The sequence below is a fragment of the Rhopilema esculentum genome, chromosome 19 (genome assembly GCF_057945365.1).
Source record: "Rhopilema esculentum isolate cy_ngs chromosome 19, ASM5794536v1, whole genome shotgun sequence".
NCBI lineage: Eukaryota > Metazoa > Cnidaria > Scyphozoa > Rhizostomeae > Rhizostomatidae > Rhopilema > Rhopilema esculentum.
Window position 1 is genome coordinate 205924 of NC_142833.1, and position 17943 is coordinate 223866.

The 17943-nt window shown below is 35.4% G+C and overlaps 1 protein-coding gene across 1 annotated transcript in view; it reads left to right on the forward strand.

The window, feature by feature from the left end:
• The window catches only part of LOC135688266 (acylamino-acid-releasing enzyme), a 66865-nt gene extending 53940 nt beyond the window's left edge, over positions 1–12925 (forward strand). The window contains exons 14-26 of the mRNA XM_065205043.2: positions 1036–1090; positions 1362–1441; positions 2086–2140; positions 2963–3040; positions 4452–4532; positions 5260–5340; positions 6699–6787; positions 6906–7016; positions 7282–7330; positions 7505–7535; positions 9126–9228; positions 9320–9426; positions 10774–12925. Of these exons, the coding sequence (XP_065061115.2) occupies positions 1036–1090; positions 1362–1441; positions 2086–2140; positions 2963–3040; positions 4452–4532; positions 5260–5340; positions 6699–6787; positions 6906–7016; positions 7282–7330; positions 7505–7535; positions 9126–9228; positions 9320–9426; positions 10774–10885 (1032 nt within the window). The 3' untranslated portion in view covers positions 10886–12925. The remainder of the gene's footprint in view (positions 1–1035; positions 1091–1361; positions 1442–2085; positions 2141–2962; positions 3041–4451; positions 4533–5259; positions 5341–6698; positions 6788–6905; positions 7017–7281; positions 7331–7504; positions 7536–9125; positions 9229–9319; positions 9427–10773) is intronic.
• The last annotated feature ends 5018 nt before the right edge of the window (positions 12926–17943 follow it).

Genomic DNA, 17943 nt, shown 5'->3' on the forward strand with positions numbered 1-17943 from the left:
CAAAACCATTTATTAAGAATGGTTAATTCGTTCGTATCAGTACTTGACAGCCAAATTGTGTTGTCATCTGCATAGTTGCGTAAGTTGCTTTTGTTCAAAGGCAGAAAAATATTGTTCATGTAAATATTGAAGAGCAATACGCCTAGGGTTGATCCTTGATGCAGCCGCATAACACATAACAGTTGTGAGAAATTTAAAATGTTTTTTCACCTCAAAATTCGAACGAACAGTGGACGTGTAACAAAATTTGATGTTAGAGAGGAAGGAATTGGTCTGTTTTACTTCACAGCACTTAGGGACACTAAAAGACATGGAACTTGAAGCTGAACAAGGTTTTTCACCTCAAAATTCTTCCAGAAAAATTTGAATGAGTGTCTTCCAGAAATAGAAAATGATAGACCTTGTATGAAAAACCTTAAACATCTTGATTCAAATGGTTGTCCGAAAACCAAAGAATCATTAAGTGAAGTATTCAGGTTTGAGACGTTCAGCAAAAATACTTTCCCCAATAAGCCCCAGCAAGGTACACAGTACTTTAGTTTATTTGATTTTTGACAACGTTAAGAAAACTCTATGTATAAATTTCAACCTGATTGTAATATATATACGCTGTAATCACGGCTCTATTGTTAATGAAAATCTGATATGGTCATGCTAAACATAGGATTGATGAAACTAATTTCAAACATCCACGTATTCATGCCTGGGCTCCTCCGCCATTTAAAGGCGTGATAGAGGAGTCTTCAATGGGGCCGGTACTAAATATGCAAGCAACACAATTAATTTCTATAACAAAAGCTTTTAGTAATTAATGTACTATTCCCCTCCTTCGAGGTGGTGCAATACTTTTGTCGGGGGTGTGTATAAAGATATAAATAGATTTTGAAGAACAATACTTTTACGTAAACGTTTCGAATTGTTCGTCTTTTTTCTAATGAACTCTTATCATGCATCTGCTTCAACGCTGTTCTTATAATTGCTTGCTATGGAAAGAATTGTTTAGTAATGCTTACGGTGCAATTGCTCTCTTTTTAGATATTGGTAATGCTGCATTTATCATCCTCCCGGCTGCATCGAATAACAAATGAAGGTTTTTCTCGTATATATATACATATATATTTAGAAATTTGTCTTTTGATACTTCCGTAGCACAGTGCTCAATACGTTAGCACGTAGAGCGTGATATATCATGGAACATCTCCTGAAGAGTGAGTTACTCACGAAACAGACTTGTAGAGATAAACCATGTAGTCTTATTTTCTTCAACTCTATGATATATTTATATTTATATATTCATCCTTTTAAACACACCGGTTGCAATACTTTGCTTTGATCTATGAGCGATGAATTTTAACTTTCAGCTGGATGTTGGTCATTGCTGGATACAAAGAAAAATCTTATTTTGGCCTCGTATTCATCTCCCGTTGTTTCTGATGAATTGGCAAGTTTTTTATGTCTTGATTTTCTAGCTTGATTTGGCTGCCTATCGAAAAGCTTTTCCTTCGCTTTTTTAGATATAAGTGTTCAGAATGTGATCCTTTCTTCTTCTCTTATGCTGGAATTACTCCTTACAAGTACTGTTCGTAAAGTGCAACTGATAGTTGTGTTGTTATTAGCTAATCTACCATTGTTTGGTTTTTCTCCGACGGTGTGAATTCAGTTTCTGCAGTCATCGGATATTTATTGAAAGTTTAGCAACAGCTAAATGAAACTGAATGACGGATTTTTTTCGCAAATATTTTCAGGTATCAACTATAGCGTAGGTTTTTTTTAATTTGATGTTTTATTTTTGTGGTAATAAGTTTTACATTCACAATAAACCTGCTGATTTATGGGGTGTAGAAGAAGCTCAATACATTTTTAAAGAGTGTTTTTGTAGTTTTTCACCTGTAAGCAGAGCTCGGTTCTAGGCTATAAGTTAGAGACATGCAATTTTATACTGTGACTAACCTGATAATTCCCATGCTATTGCAACTCCAAGTGACAACATCAGATGCAGTTACTTTCATGCCTCATTCTTAATATTTTTGTTGTAATTCATCACCACTAAATATTTGTCTGTCATTGTGACTGAAAGCTCATTAGGTTCTAGGAAAAGTTGCGTTGGATGGAACCGTTTGTTGGATTCGAATGCCAAAAGGTATAAAGTAAATATTGGTAAATTTTTGATTATGACGACAATCAAACAATTATTATTTTCACGCGTTTTGTGTTTGATTTCTTCCAAATATTTTCAAATGGAATAAATCATTTAATGGGTATTCTCAAATTTTGTAAAAGTATTAAAAGTAGAAGCTACGGCAAACCGAAAACCTCTCCAAAGAAAGAGGAAACGTAGAAGATTACTGCGACATCAACATCGTAGATTTGCGCAAGCATCGGAAGTAGACAACCGGACACTGGATTACACGTTTATAAGCAAACTTGCTCTTTGGTTCCTCGCATTTAAAATATTTTGCAGTTAAAAGATGTAGATGTTAGACCACAGTTAAATACTCTTGGACATCAACCACTTCAGAGTTCGATTAATACTGAAATTAACACTATAGTTTACAAGACCCTTAATGAACTAGCGTCAGAATATTTATCGGACTTATCTAGAAGGAATTCCAAAGGCCATTTGTGGGTTCTTCGCAATACCAGTTACAGATTTTAACTGCCTAACAAAACATCAAAAAATGGGCAAGAATGCTTTTCTTTTAGAGTCGTGCAGGCGTTATATTTTTAATATTGTAAATTAAATGGAGGACCCCTTGTAAACCAGCATTTGCTGAAGGGCTACCTTCCTTCAGTTATTTGAAAATAAAAAAAGCTCTTTCCATTTTTCCCAGATATTCTGTAAGACGTCATCACACTAGACTTGCCATGTTAGCAATAGAATTTTGACAGAAATACTAAACCTATCTCGATTCTCTCTCTCATTTTTGCTAGCTCTCCACAGAAAGTTCAATTATTTTTCTAGAACAACAGTCAAACAGACGTTTGGACGATTATATAAAGTGGGAGATGCTCACCCTTGAATTTTATGACGATCTACAAGGTATCCCAGTTACTCTTTTTGTATCTGTTTCATAACTTTTTCATGCCCTGGAATCCTCTTCATGGTTTCATTATATCTGCCCTTTTGAAGTTGTAATATGAATCAATACAGCTGTAAATATTTCTGCGCTGCTAAACCAGTGTTTATAATGTTGGACCCTGTTTTCTGTTATCAGGCTATTATAAAGCCTGTTGCCTTGCAATTTAAATCGATAGAAGTGTGACAAATGTCAGCAGATATGTACCACGGGGCTGACCCTCCCTTTTTAAAATATTCAGTTTAGTTGTTTGACAGTGCGACAGTATGACAGCGCTGTATCTTTGTCAAAATAGATTTGGAAAAAAGTGTCCCAGTCAAAGACTCTTGCAAAGACCCTAAGAAGTCTGGTCAGGGTTTTGACTGTGCAACTGACAGAAATGATAGTTTGCAGGAAACAAATTAGAGGCAATGTGATTCCCAGTGAATTCAATATTCGTTGTTGATATAGAGTGTAAATATAGGAACTGAAGAAACAGCGAAGGTACGGCTAAATGTTGCCAGGAATAAGTAAAGTGAACTGTCAGAAAGAACCAGACACAATCGTGTACCTGAAAAAGACCAACGTTGTGACAAGTTAGACATAAATGAGAAATTAGAGAAGGTTAAGCCCAAATTAATGATCCAACCCTCGCCCAGCAATTATTTCAAATTTGCAGAAATATTGAGGTGTTCAAACAACCCAACATTTTGTCCAACATTCGTAACTACGCTTCGTCGCTTCATACTATCAGAATCAAGAAGAGAGGATGGCCAGGCGCTTCCCAGGGTTGACTTAGAATTTCCCAAAGTCCCTTTTGTTAAATCAGTAAGGCATTCGTACTCCTGCGAGGGCAAATCTAAGCCGCGAAGGAGATATTTGAGCAACAAACAGCAAAAACAAAGAACAAATAGGCGCCAAAATATTGATATATCCGAGATACGCTCGTCCATACCAATCAAGGTTTCACCAGAAAATTCAATTACCATTGAACATTTTTTAACTAGGCAACCTTTACCCGCCATCGGAAATGTCAATGTTGAGCGGGTGTTGGGTGAAATGGTGGATCGCTTAAACTGGGCTTTGGAAAAGGCAGGAATATTTGTTGTAAACAGACAAGAAAGTCTTTCTTCTTGCGTTGAATTCCTTGCTACATTCCCTTTTACTTCTTGTTCTACACTTTATATCTAACCGGTTAATTTCTATCTATTTATGATCTCCTTGTGAGACAGAAAAAATGTCAATTAATAGATTTACGATTTAAAATGGCCACTTCCAACGGGCCTTATCTAGTGTTTGTGCTTCTTTTACAAGCCTGTGCGTGAGGTTTGTGGTGCAGTAAATTTAAATTATATAAGTGCCATTTATGTGACAATTTTTGGAAATTTTTTTCAGAAACCAAAATGGAATCTGTTCTTATAAGTCCATCTCATTCGTCGCCTGAATGCAAATCGCCACTTATCATATGGCCTCACGGTAAGATAATTTTACCTCTGTGTTGTGCTGGATTGATGACAATGTCGTCCCATGCTTTGAATTGCTTTAAAGCCTACCAGTGTTGCGTAGAAAGATTGCATGCCTTTTTTTGGCCACCAAGAATATCTACGAATCCAATAAAGGCCCTTTTCCTTGCCTCACCGGAAGATGCATCGATGACTTCGTCAGAGCTTTTTCCTCCCTTTCCTTTATTCTCCGTTTCGGTTGCGTCCCTTCTCGCATTCTTTTCTCGGCTCGTTTCTTTTCTAACCACATGGTAACCAGAACATGCTCGAAATGTCGTGTTTTCGACAATCAAAATTTCTAATCTTTATTCTGGTGTACTTTTTTTTGCCTACTATATTATCGTTATTTTGCTACCAGGAGCCTGTTTAGACCGACGACGTTGTAACCATAGCCTATAAGATGTGATACGTTGTTCAATACTTAAAACGTTTTTCGTCATTGCCAGTTACTGGACATTTCTTATCCCTTGCTACAAAAAAGATGTTAGCATTCTGTAGACTGTATTTGACTCGGTTTTTATTTATTTTCTGGAAGTTGAGAAACAAAGTGGCAAGGAATAGGGAATTTTTGGCCAATTATAATGCCTAGGCCCTCTTTGTGCAGCCTGTTCATCCTTAGTCAAGATTGTATCTAATCGACAATTTTTTCTTTTGTGTGTTGCCATGATATCCCGTGCTTCATTTTCGTCACTTCTTTTTAGGTGGACCACATTCATGTGCAGTTGCGTCTTACAACAGTTACCAGTCCACTTTTGTGTCTCTAGGTTTTGCTGTCCTTCTTGGTAACAAGTGCTTTTTGCTAAATTTTAATCGCCTTTTGTTTAAAAGAGAACTGACACGCAAAAAATAAGTGTGGCTAAAACGGTAGTTTGTGAGAAGCAGATTCCGGGATCGAAAACATTTTTGAAATCACCGTTACCGTTTTTGAATTACAGGCGTTTTAAGTTGAGAAACGACAATTCTTCCGACAACTTGAGACTCAAGGCGAAAATCTTCACGAGTGGGCGATCATCTTTGACGTAACAAGTGACACGTTATCAGCACGTATTGTGTTACTCTATAGAAACCTTCAAGAAAATGCTCCGGACAAATGTTTATTTTGTGCGTGTGAAAGGAGCTAATTTTGCATTTTTGACACATGACTGACTTTTTCAATGGTTTGGGACACTGACTTGGAGTTTTATTACACTCCTATGATATTGTAGGGAGCGTGTTGAGAATTGTTTAATACCAAAGGTTGTGCATTTGTCTACTCTTATAATCATGTTAGACCATTGACACCATCTTGTAAAGCAGTTTAAGAGTAGCTGGTTTTCTTTCTCCCCGTTTGTAATGACTGCAGCATCGTCTGCAAACTGAAACCAGTGCTCTGGGGTAAATAATAATAATAATAAATATAATAATAATAATAAATAATGGAAACATTTCATTTTCAATTAAACTTAAACTACAATTACAAATCTCACTATTACAAGGTAATTTGCAATTTGCTAGCCTGGTTTTACAAGAAAGAACTATAACAATCGTAAGGTAAAAGGAAAAACTGAGAAAAAAAACAACCAAAGTTAAAAAGTTTGTGTGGCAAGGGTATTGTTCAGGTACCTTATGGTGAAATTGAAAATATTCTGAGGCATGCTACTTTGCACCTTGGACCAAAGTTTGTTTATTTGTGGAAGATTCTGGTTAAAGAGATGTGATAATAAAGATCCTTGGGAGGTTAGGATGTTTTGCAGACGATCTTTATGCTCATGCTGGACAGCCTTTAATGCTTCTTTGGTCTTCCTATATATATCATACTGTATATTTGTGCTACTGCTGGTATTTTTCCATAAAGATCGATATTCAACGCTTCTGGCCGTATATTGAAAAGATCATTATGCAAAATTTTGTTAAGTCAATCACAAAAAATCTTTCCTCGCACTTCAATCTAACATGTTACGAGGAGAAACTAATGGTTAGGATAATTGTAGCAAGAATTTCCATCTTTACTTGTTCCTTCGTTACTCGCAATATTTTTTAAACATTTATATCCTAATCTTACAATAGTAACAGCCATGAATCACCATTTAAATGTAACTGTCGACATTGCCAGTATCGAGGCTCTTTCAATAACATTGTAACTTATGAACAAACTTTTCAGTAAATTACAGGGGGTCAACTGGCTTTGGAGAGAGTTCTCTCAATGGACTACTCGGGAAAATTGGCTGCCAGGATGTGGAAGATGTTCAGGTATTTTTCTGTTTCTTGTTCAGTCTTTTTTTTAAGGCATGAGTTACCAGCTATCTGATGACAATTTCAAATAATAACTGCTTCTCTTACTGTATTCTTTTCAATTTTTTCCTATCAGGCATTTGCCAACGCGGCAATTCAGACGGGACGATTCTACGAAGACAAGATATTTGTCTTTGGTGGTTCCCATGGTGGCTTTCTTGGCTGCCATCTTGTCGCAAAGTTTCCTGTAAGTTGTTTTGAATGCATTAAAATATATCTAATACATCGAAATATTTTTGTGATGCATTTATGACATTTATTTAATGTGAATTTGATTAAAGTTACTGTTTTGCCTCTCAGTCATAACGTGTTCGATGTCGTGTAGGCAGAGCTGTACTCGCTTTAGTGTATAGAGCAAAAAGGTTCTAAGATGCAGCTTCAAGTTTACACTTGATTCAACTATCAGGAAACTTCTGTTTAATTCATCAGTATAAAAGATGCCTATTTTTCAGGACTTTTATAGGGCTTGTTCGTTGAGGAACCCAGTTATAAACATAGCAGGTATGTAATAAACCCTACATGTGTCATCAGCCTGAAAAGTTGTTTATGTACTGTGCATCTTTTTATGAAACATTTTTCTATGTAACCTCTTTTGCATTTAGCTTAGTTCAATGAACCGCTTAACTGCTTTATATCTTAAGAATGTATTGTTTAATGTTCCGCTATTCATTTTAGCAATGGTCGAGGAAACTGATATTCCAGACTGGTTTGTAGAGATATTTCAATTGCAATTTTCTTGTTTTTTTTCTTAAATATTGTCTGTTAAATTTTCCTCTTTTTAAGTAGATTTGTTTCAATTACAACTTACCTTCTTGTGAATGGTTAGTCACTGCCGCTATCTCCTCATAAAGTCTGTTTCTTGAATTTTCACGGAAGGATTTTCGAGATAACGAATGTTTAAAATAAGACATGTAACTGATTGGGCAACCTCAACAGTTTGATTGGCCTATTTCGACCCACAATTGGGTATTTATATTTCCTAGCGCAGAGTTTTCGATCTATGTTCTGACGTTTTAGACTCTGAAGAGTGTCAGACGAAAAGCTTTAGTTTACTCAAATGATTGCTTTTTTCAACGTTTTTTTCTTTGTCAGCAAAAAAGCTCCAACTGTTATCTGCTACGCATAAAGTTAGGATATGACAGTTTAGCAGAAAATAAAAAAATCGAGATAACGGGCATGTCTCCTTAAAGGAAGATAAAAATGTTTCAAAACAACAAATGTTCCAGATAACGGGCAGAAACAGACACAATGCAAGAATTTAACACAATAAAATTGTGTGAACAGAATAAAAGATCTCAAAAGAGAAGTTCGATTAATGTTTGATTATAAGCATCAGATTATCACCAACGCAAAAGTAAGGGAGAAGATGCGTAGGAAATGGTAAAGGAAGATTAAGACAAATGGTAGAATTTAAATGACTTGGAAGTCTGCTTGAAAATGACTATAGCTAAAACATGGTGCAACAGATGCCTAAAAACAGCCGGCGTCTAACTACGATATAGAAAGAATGAAAGGAAGTAATATGAAAAGTGTTCAAAGCCACAAGGAGGTTATATTCCTGTATAAATTTGGAGTATGGACTATTACCAAGAATCATGAGAACACAAATGACTTAATCCATAGACAATTTCTCAGACAATTTCAGATATTTAATTGCATGTTGAAGTGTCAAATAATCATCTGTACCGTAGCACCTAATTAAAATAAGGAAGAAAAACATTAATAGTTAATGTTCTGATGTTGTATATTGTGTATTACAAATCCTTTTTCAACTATTTTATAAATAATATTTTCAACGATACTTCCTTCTCAATTAAAAAAGGGCAATACTACAGCTGTCTTTCAGAAGCTAGATTCTTTGAAACCCAAGGTTTATGAGCGTGTGATGAAAAAGCGATTCGAGACTCTTTCTCTGATCTCTTTTTATTCAAATATTTACGTACCTGTGGGGAAGGCTTCAATATACAACAGGCACTTATAAGACTTCTTTTGAGATGCAAGTCATCTCTAGATAAAAATGGATATGCTGAAGGAATTGAAGTGGAGCTTTCCAATGTATTTTATTGCCTTAATCATGAAATTCTGATAGAAAAACTCAGAACATACGGATTCAGAAAAGATGCCCTTACCCTTATACACTGCTATTTGCTTGGAAGGCAGCAGAGTAAAATTAAAAGGCGCATTCAAAAAATGTAAAAACATTTTATCCGTATAAATATAGTAATTTTTTTATTATTATTATTTATTCGTTACATTAAAGATGCTTTAATTTGCTATCTTTTTGCCTTTGCTTTAGGTGTTATGTTGAATCTGGAATCAAATACACCCAAGATATTTTGCCAAATAAAGACTTCTATGGCGCGATGCTGGCCAAATCTCCAATTTTGAATGCAGATAAAGTATTTTCTTGCACTTTTTTCATATTGCTAGTTTTATTTAAATCTTTATTGCATTTTGCGTGGTCTGTTATTTACTCTTTTTCTGCTTTAGATAAGATGTCCAGTTCTCCTTTTAATTGGTGGAAAAGATTCAAGAGTGCCCCCTCATCAAGGGAGAAGCTTATATCGAGTGCTGAAAGCGTTGAAGAAAGTTGCAAAGTAAGTCTCTCTATCAAGACCCGCGCCAGAGGGGGGCCGGGGTGGCGATGGCCCTCCCAATTTTTTGCGAAGCAAGTAGTTTGAAAGTTGCAGTAAATGCGCCCCCCCCCCCCCCCACTTTCAAATTTATGGCGCGGGCCCTGTCTACAATATTATCCCCTTGGAATATGGAACACTATCTTAACGCTTAAGGGCTCCTTAAGACACCTCTCTTAGGTCTAATCGAGTTCTTGTACTCAGTAGTCTATTACCGGTCTAACAAAAGCCCAATAGAGATTGTTCTGTACACGTTACTTATAAGAAACCTAGCTTGGGTCCTAGTACCAAAAGTTTCTTGATTTTTCACCAGTTTCTAGTACTAAAAGTTCCTTAAAAGTTTCTTATTTTTTAGAAAAGCATTTAACATCAAATTTTGCGCTTTCTCTCGCATATTAATTGTATCAAAGTTTATGACACAACAGTAAGATTTGATATCGTATCTCTTGTTCATTATTCTTATGGGAACAGGGGTACTTTTTATCGAGACACCCAGTGCGGTGTGCTTAAATTGTTGTAAATACGGGAACAGCCTATAAAGTGATAATAATACATAAAATTGTATACCATTAGGCCCAAGAATAAACGTCAATTATTGAGCAAAATCATGTCTACTCCATTTATGTCATTCAACCTTATATAGTCTTCGCTCTGTTCTTCAACAAGGCTCTGTTCTTTTAGCTTTTAATTGAGCCTTGCTTCTTTCTATTCGCCATGAAGTAAAACTTCACGAGAAACACGAAGACTTCTTGCTGGAGATTGACTGAAAAACTGAAAAGAATTTTGTAAAAGTATTTCATGGCAAAGTTATTGGAAACCCACCTACTATTACAAGTAGACTCGACATCCTGTGTTACTCTAAATATAAATGTATTAGCAAATTTAAATCAAGCGAAAATGGATTGTTGACGTATTATTTTCCGGCTCAGAACAGAAAATCATCTTATTTTATTCGTAGTTTCTTAAGATTATTGATTTAGTTTTGAAAGATTCTTAAATTTTTGGGGCTTTAGTACAAGGTTTCTTATAAACCGGTCTCTTATAAAAAACGTGTATGCAAGATATTTCGACAAAGTGCACAGAGGCAGGCCAGGCTTGCAAAGGTTTATGTTTTTCATGAAAATTGTTTTTTCGATGTAAATTAAAATACTTTTATTTAGTTACAGCTATAAATGTTTTTTATCATGAATCTCGCTTTATAAGTTTTATATGCAATTTTAGTGGAATCTTTACAAGTTTTGGAAAATAAGTCTGCAAAATTTTGTGATTGGTCCATATATGCCGGTTTTATTCTATCAATTTTTTTTGCAGAATGCACTGGTATCCAGAAGACTCGCATCCACTTAGTCAAGTTGAAACAGAAGGAGATGTTTTTATTAACGTAGCTAAATGGTTTTTCTCTTCGTTGGCACAAAATTCTTAGACGGACACAGTGCTATTAAAATGGACATTTCACTTTGTTACTTTGTTTTCAAAATAATTTGAATATGTATGTTGTACTTACCTTTTGATATAGTGTTCTGTTTTTTTTCATGTTTAATCTGTGGTTTTTCATTAAAGCTTGATTTAATAGGCCCTATATAAGACGAAATAGGACTTCAAAGTTTATTAATGTTTACGGCGAGAACACATATAACCAGGCCTAACTTACAATACGTGTAAACTGAGATAGAGGCTAGAATTTATGCAAATATTTAATATTGTTGTTCAGAAGGGGTAATAATACATCCCTCCCCATCTCTTGTTCTATGTTAGTGACTGTGAACAAGTTCTGCTTCATAGTATGCTATGAATTTCTGCTCTGTGCCAAGTCTTTCTCTGTGATTCAAATTCCCTATCATCTAAGGCAGTAGTGATATTTTGTAAATGTAGCTGGAAACGTAGCAAAAAGTATACCAAGAACTATACCAAGAACTAGAAAATCTCCCTTGGAGATGAACTATCTTGGTCTTAGAAATGAATATATACTTAATGGAAAATCTATGAGTTCCCATAGTGTTTCAAATACAATTATTCAAAGTTTTATCTTCACATTTACCATCTCCATGGTCAGATATTATTTTTTGAGTCCGGAATCTTTATTGAAAAAAATTCAGCCAGGAAAATTCATTCATCCGTTCATAAAAGGGCTATCTTCAAACAGATTCAAATTACAGACCAATTTTCCTTTTTTCTGTATTTAGCTGAATAAAGGAGAAAGTACTGTACACTCATCTTTATGATCACTCGGAACAACAAAATATCCTATACAATATGCGATTTGTTTTCCGTGCTACGTATGACACTTTAGATACTAAATCGTTTCTTCAAAGAATTACAAAGACTTTTGATACTTTGAATCATGAAATGCCTCTCACAAAATGTGAACTCCATTTAAACAGAGTAGTAGTATTAACCTGAAATCGTCCACAAAAATTGTGAAACTGCTTTTCCTTCCCACCTCACAATAATGCCAACGTCGGTTTGGCGGGGGCCATTTTCGAGAAAAAAGTAAAGCTTTTTTTTTTATTTTTTTCATTTTGCAATTCAAGTGTCTAGGTCGAGATGGCCTTTATCTGCTTACAGTACTACAGCGAATTACAGTACTACAGCTATAGGCTTACAAATATCACCAAACTTTTTCGATTTTTTATACTTCTAAAAACTAGCTTATTCTCTTTGCTGAAATTGAAAAAAAGTAAATAATAATTTAGTTTCGAGGAAAATGTCACATTTCCCGAGAAATGACAGATTTTTTGAGGGGACCATTTTCGATAAAAAAAGGCTATGTGTTTACAAATAACATCAAACTTTTTCGAATTTTTCTTCTTCTAAAAACTAGCTTATTCTCTTCGCTGAAATTGGAAACAGTAAATATTAAATTAGTCCCAGGGAAAATGTTGTCTTTCTTGAGGAATGAAGCTTTTTAGAGGGGGCATTTTCGATGAAAACAGTAAGGCTATAAGCTTTCAAAAATCTCCAAGTTTTTCGGAATTATTTTCCAATGCAAGCTAACCTATAATCTTTTTTGTCAAAAAGCTAAAAAAGCGCTGAAATATATTTTGTTTTCGAGGAAAACGTGGATTTTCCGGAGAGTGATAAAGTTTTAGAGAAGATGATATTCGATAACAAAGTTGGGCTATAAGCTTACAGAGATCAAAGATTTTAATGAAGTTTTTTCCTCTTGCTTATTCTCTTCTCTCTGATTGAAAAGAGCTAAATATTAAGTTAGATTCAGGAAAAAAGTCATTTTTTCTTATATACGATGGAACTTAAGGGGCGGCAATTTTCGATAAAAATGGAAGGCTATAGGCTTACAAAATTCACCGAAATTAGTCGAAATTTTTTTCCCTAAAAACAAGCTAATCCTATTCTTTGAAATTTTAAAACGGCAATATTTCTTTAGTTTCGAGGAAAATTTCGTTTTCTTCTGAGGAAACACGGCTAGGAGCGATTCTCGATAAAAAAGAAAATGCTAGAAATTTACAAAAATAACAAAAATCTTTCAAATTTTTTCCCATAAACACTAGCTTATTTTCTTCTGTTCACTTGAAAAATCAAATTTTAATTTAGTTTCGAGGAAAACGTTGGTTTTTTCTGAGGAACGAAGGAATTCTAGAGGGAAAGATTTTCGATAAAAAAGCTAGACTATAGGCTTACAGAAATCACCGATTCTTTTGATTTTTTTTCTTTAAAAATTAGCTTATTCTCTTCTCTGTGATTGAAAGAAACTAAATATTAATTTAGTTTTTAGGAAAATGTCATAATTTTTTACGAATGATAGAAATTAAGAGGCGGCGATTTTCGTTAAAAGGTAAGGCTATAGGCTTACAAAAATCTCCCAATTTTGGTTTCCTTCAAGAATTACAGTTAGCTAATTCACCGAATTTTTTCAAACTTGTTTCCTCTAAAAACTAGTTTCCCTGTGATAACAAAGAACTAAGTTTTAATTTAGTTTCAGGGAAAACGTTGTTTTTCCTGATGAATGACGGGATTTTGGAGGGTGCAATTCTTGATAAATAAGTAAAGCTATACCGCTTACAAAATCATCAAATTTTTGGAATTTTTTCTGCACTAAAGACCAGTTTATCCCTTTCGTTTTGACTAAAAACTAATAAATGCTTAATATAGGGGAAAACGACATTTTACTTACAAATGATGGACTTTTAGAGGGGGGGGGATGATTTTCGATAAAAAAGTAAGGCTATAGGTTTGCAAAATTACCGAGTATTTTTTAATTTTGTTGTTCCAAAAACTAGTTTTACAGATTCTTTGTGATTAGAAAGAAACCAAAATTTATTTTATTTTCGGACAAAAGGTTGGTTTTTTGAGGAATAACGGTATTTTTAAAGGGATCGATTTCGACAAAAAAGTAGGGCTTAGTTCAGTTAAGTTTTTATATTCTAAAATTCCTCTACATGGAGTATCTTATTATTCTACATTAAAAATAATAACATAGAAGGAGAACAAAATAAAAATAATTAATGACCATAAATAACGATTACATAAGATGTTGTTTGTAGGAGAATTTCTTTAGGAGGAGCTCTCTCAGTATGTAAACTTATTGAGGGGAGAGCACCCCCTTTTCTTAGGTGGTTTTTAAATGTCATTAATCATTTGAATGTATGAAAAAACAATAAATTTTGCTTCAGAATCAAATTTGATAGTTCTTGCTGAATAAAAAGGTTTTAAGGTTTTGAGGAAAACTGACAACAGACAATGATCTTTAATATCTACTGGGATATTATAGGAAAGACCTGATACCATATTGCAAAGTATTTTTTCGTATTAAGAAAATTTCATTTTTTGTGGCTTTCAAAGAAGTTGTGAAAGCAGCTCGGTGAGTTCTTATTGACAGAATAATAAACCAAGCAAAGCAATTTTAACTGGAAGAGACCTTCAAACTTCAAAATCTTAAAATTTGAAAAGATAGGAGTGGAGGGTGCAGGGAAATGTTCGAAGACAATGACTCTTACCACTCTCTTTTGTAGCAGTTTTGCAGCTTTGAGAAACTGCCAAGTTTTTTAAAATTTTTCTTCCTCAAATAACTTTTAAGAAAAACATCATTTTGCAGAAGAATAACGCGTTATCAAAGAGGACGATATTCTTCAGAAAAGTAAAGCTATAGGCTCAGAAGAATCTACGTATTTTTTGAATTTTTCTTCCACCAATATCTTATTTGATCGTGTCTCTGTAATAAGAAATAACCAAAATTTAATTTAGTTTCGGAAAAATGATAATTGGTTCTTTACTCGGCTGTTCTTTATTAAGCCTGGTTTTCATATATCGTAATTCGTCGGCGATGATCCCCGATGGTCGGGGATGATTCCCGATACGAAAAACATTATTTGATCGCCAAAATTATAACGTTTGTTTGGGTATATGGCTGCTGATAAAGGCCAGTTAGAGATCCAAGGTTGACTTTGATGCTAATTGCACTTTTGCGAGAGGAAAAATTGGCTACTTCAAGGCAAGATATACAGGAAGAAGAGATTCTGGGTTAGAAAAATGTTTTCTGCTTGCAAAGAGTTCGGCAAGTTTGCAACCACGTAGCTGTAGATGTCGGCTAGAGTGGGCAAACTCGAGCAAAAACAGGAAAACAGATATAAAACAGACATATATATTAAGACTAAATCAAGCTAACGGAATTATAATTATGCCAACTTTTCAAAATAACATTTGGAAAAACTGTAGCCAGAGGGGGCAAGTTGTTGTCAAAATTTTCATTTTGGGTGCATAGCCCCCAGCCCCCGTGCCCCCCCTGCAGCTACGTGGCTGCCAGTTTGAAACTCTTGTGTAACAAATGAGACTGTTGGACAGCGAATATTTCTTCAAATAGGAACATTTATATGAGCTTGAAGAAAGCAAAATGTTTCGACACGTTTTGACTTTTTGTGATTCTAGCATAAAAAACATAACCAAAAAAATTAATGATGTATTGAATGGTATGAGGAAAAGGACGCACATACCCCACACATTTCAGAAAGGGAGATGAGGTGCCTATTTGCATCTCACGTCTAGACAATTATCTGTGCCACATGTCAAGCACCAATGCTATGAATCAACACATTGACGATTTCAGGATATTTGCAAATGGAAATTCATTACAAAAAAACAAAAAACTTTCACCCTGCACCCCTCAGAAAAAAGATTGCTTTAGAAGAAGTCATTATTGCCAAAAAGAATAAAAAAGGGGAGGCAAATTCAAGTCTGAATTTTCTTGGGAAAGTTTTTGGTTAGTGGATTATGTAATGATCATGGCATATCTGATGATTCACCCCGATTCACCATAAAAACATAATGCAAACTTAGGCTAGGAATTATAGCACCATACTGTTTCCTGTACTATCGAAAGCATGCCAGTTTTTCCGTGAAACAGCTAGCGGGGCATTAGAGCTTCGCTCTAGTGAAAATGACCTCACTTTTGACATAACATTCCTGATCTATTGTTCTCTTTGCTATTGATCGTGGATGACAGGCCCGTGGAAACTGGGGGGCAGCAGGGGCAATGCCCCCAATAATTTGCGAAGATTGTGTTTGATCCACACATGACCCTTGATCCCTTGATGTCACAAAAAGACTTGAACAAACACAATACTCTGCAGCTCTTGCTATAACTGGTTCATGGAGAGGTACAAGTAGGCAAAGGCTCTATGATGAACTAGGATGGGAGGATTTGTATCATAGAAGGTGGTTTAGGCGGCTGTGCCATCTCTTTAACTTGCGTAAAAATCGCCAACCGGCGTATCTGTTTGATGAAATTCCTGCTGCTCGTGAAGTTCTGTATTCTCTCAGAAACGTAAATGAATACGATGCAGCTGTCTGCAGAACTGCTCGCTTTTCAAACACATTTTTCCAGAATGTGCTCCTTGAATGGAATGCGTTAGCAAAAGATGTTCGTGAGTCAAATACGTTAGGTGAATTTAAACGCAAGCTGCTCGCAAAAATAAGACCAGATAAGAAACCATTTTTTGGAATTTGCGACACACATGTTGTGAGATGCTTAACTATGCTCCGGGTTAGATTCAGTCCCCTAAGCGACCACAAGTTTCGGCACAACTTTGAATCTTTGAGTCCCATCTGCACGTGCAATACAGGCATTGAGGACAATGAGCATTTTCTCCTGAATTGCCCCATGTATGACGGTCTCTTTGATCATGCGATGCGTAACGATCTCTTTGATCAGCTTTCAGAAATCCCAGGACTTGAGCTTGATAATCTTAACACTGAGGCCCCATGTGAACTACTCCTTTTTGGTCATCCACGGTTCAACAATATTGCGAACAAGTTGATTTTGGAGGCAACAATATCATTCATTTTGTCAACTGGCAGGCTAGAGTAAAGTTTGTCACACATTAGATATTCCTGGAATTTTCCTTCAACATTTTTGGGCATTCTGGACTGTCTAATGACAGTTCAGAACTTATCTTTATGACCGATTTCTTCCGACATCTAATGTGAGACAAACTTTTTATTGACTATTGTAATTCTGTTGAATGCACCATCTACAGTCGGGACCAGATGACTATGTCCTTACCCACTGCATGGTGCAAATAAAGTAAGTTTTGTTTTTTTTTGTTCAAAAATTGTGTTTGAAGATCTTATAAAAACAGCTAATTGAAGATCTGACAGTACTTCGTAAGGCAGGTAAAGAAAAAGCTATATTTCTATCCATGCCAACCCCCCCCCCCCGCCCCAATCCTGTTGATTATCGCCGATGGTTCCCGATGGCCCGGTTTTCATAAAGGCTGGTTTTCATATATCGTAATTCGTCGGCGATGATCCCCGACGCACAGCCATCACAGCCATCACAGACTGTCATAGACCATCGGGAAGGTGCATCGGGGATCATCGCCGACGAATTAGCATAAATGAAAACCAGTCTCTGATCGAGGAAGCATGTAAACGTTGCCAAAATGAAACCGCCTCTTCTTTTTCATCTATCTCGCAAAAAACCGTAAGAATAAGATCCACTTATGAGTGCACTGCGCCTATATCTGGATATTAGCGCATGCGCCTTTCAATGAGTTGCACATACAAGTGGGGGTAATAGGGAAGGTTTAGAAAAGTTGCCGATATTTTTGGTTTCTAACTTTCTCAAAAAATTAGTTTCTTCTTTTTTCCTTAAGTATTACGTACATTATGGTCATACTTTTTTACATTATGGTCATACTTTTTTAACGACATTCAACACGTTATTTTCTCGAAAATATAACTTTTCTTTTAGAACGAAAATCAATCCCTATTTTCGATAAATTTTCTAAAGCCTTTCTTTTTCTAAAGCCTTTCTTCCTTTTGCTATCATGGCCCCGTTTACAAGAAAATATTCAGAATGTTTATGCAATTTTCCTAAGCCTACAAGTTTTTTCCCGACATCATTTTTCCCGATCTTAGATGTCGTGATCTCATCAAAGCCAGATATACACGTGAGTTGATCTGTTTTTTAAAAGAATAAATCGTTGGAACATTTTGACGATATTTCTCAGCCTTTAGCCTTCATTA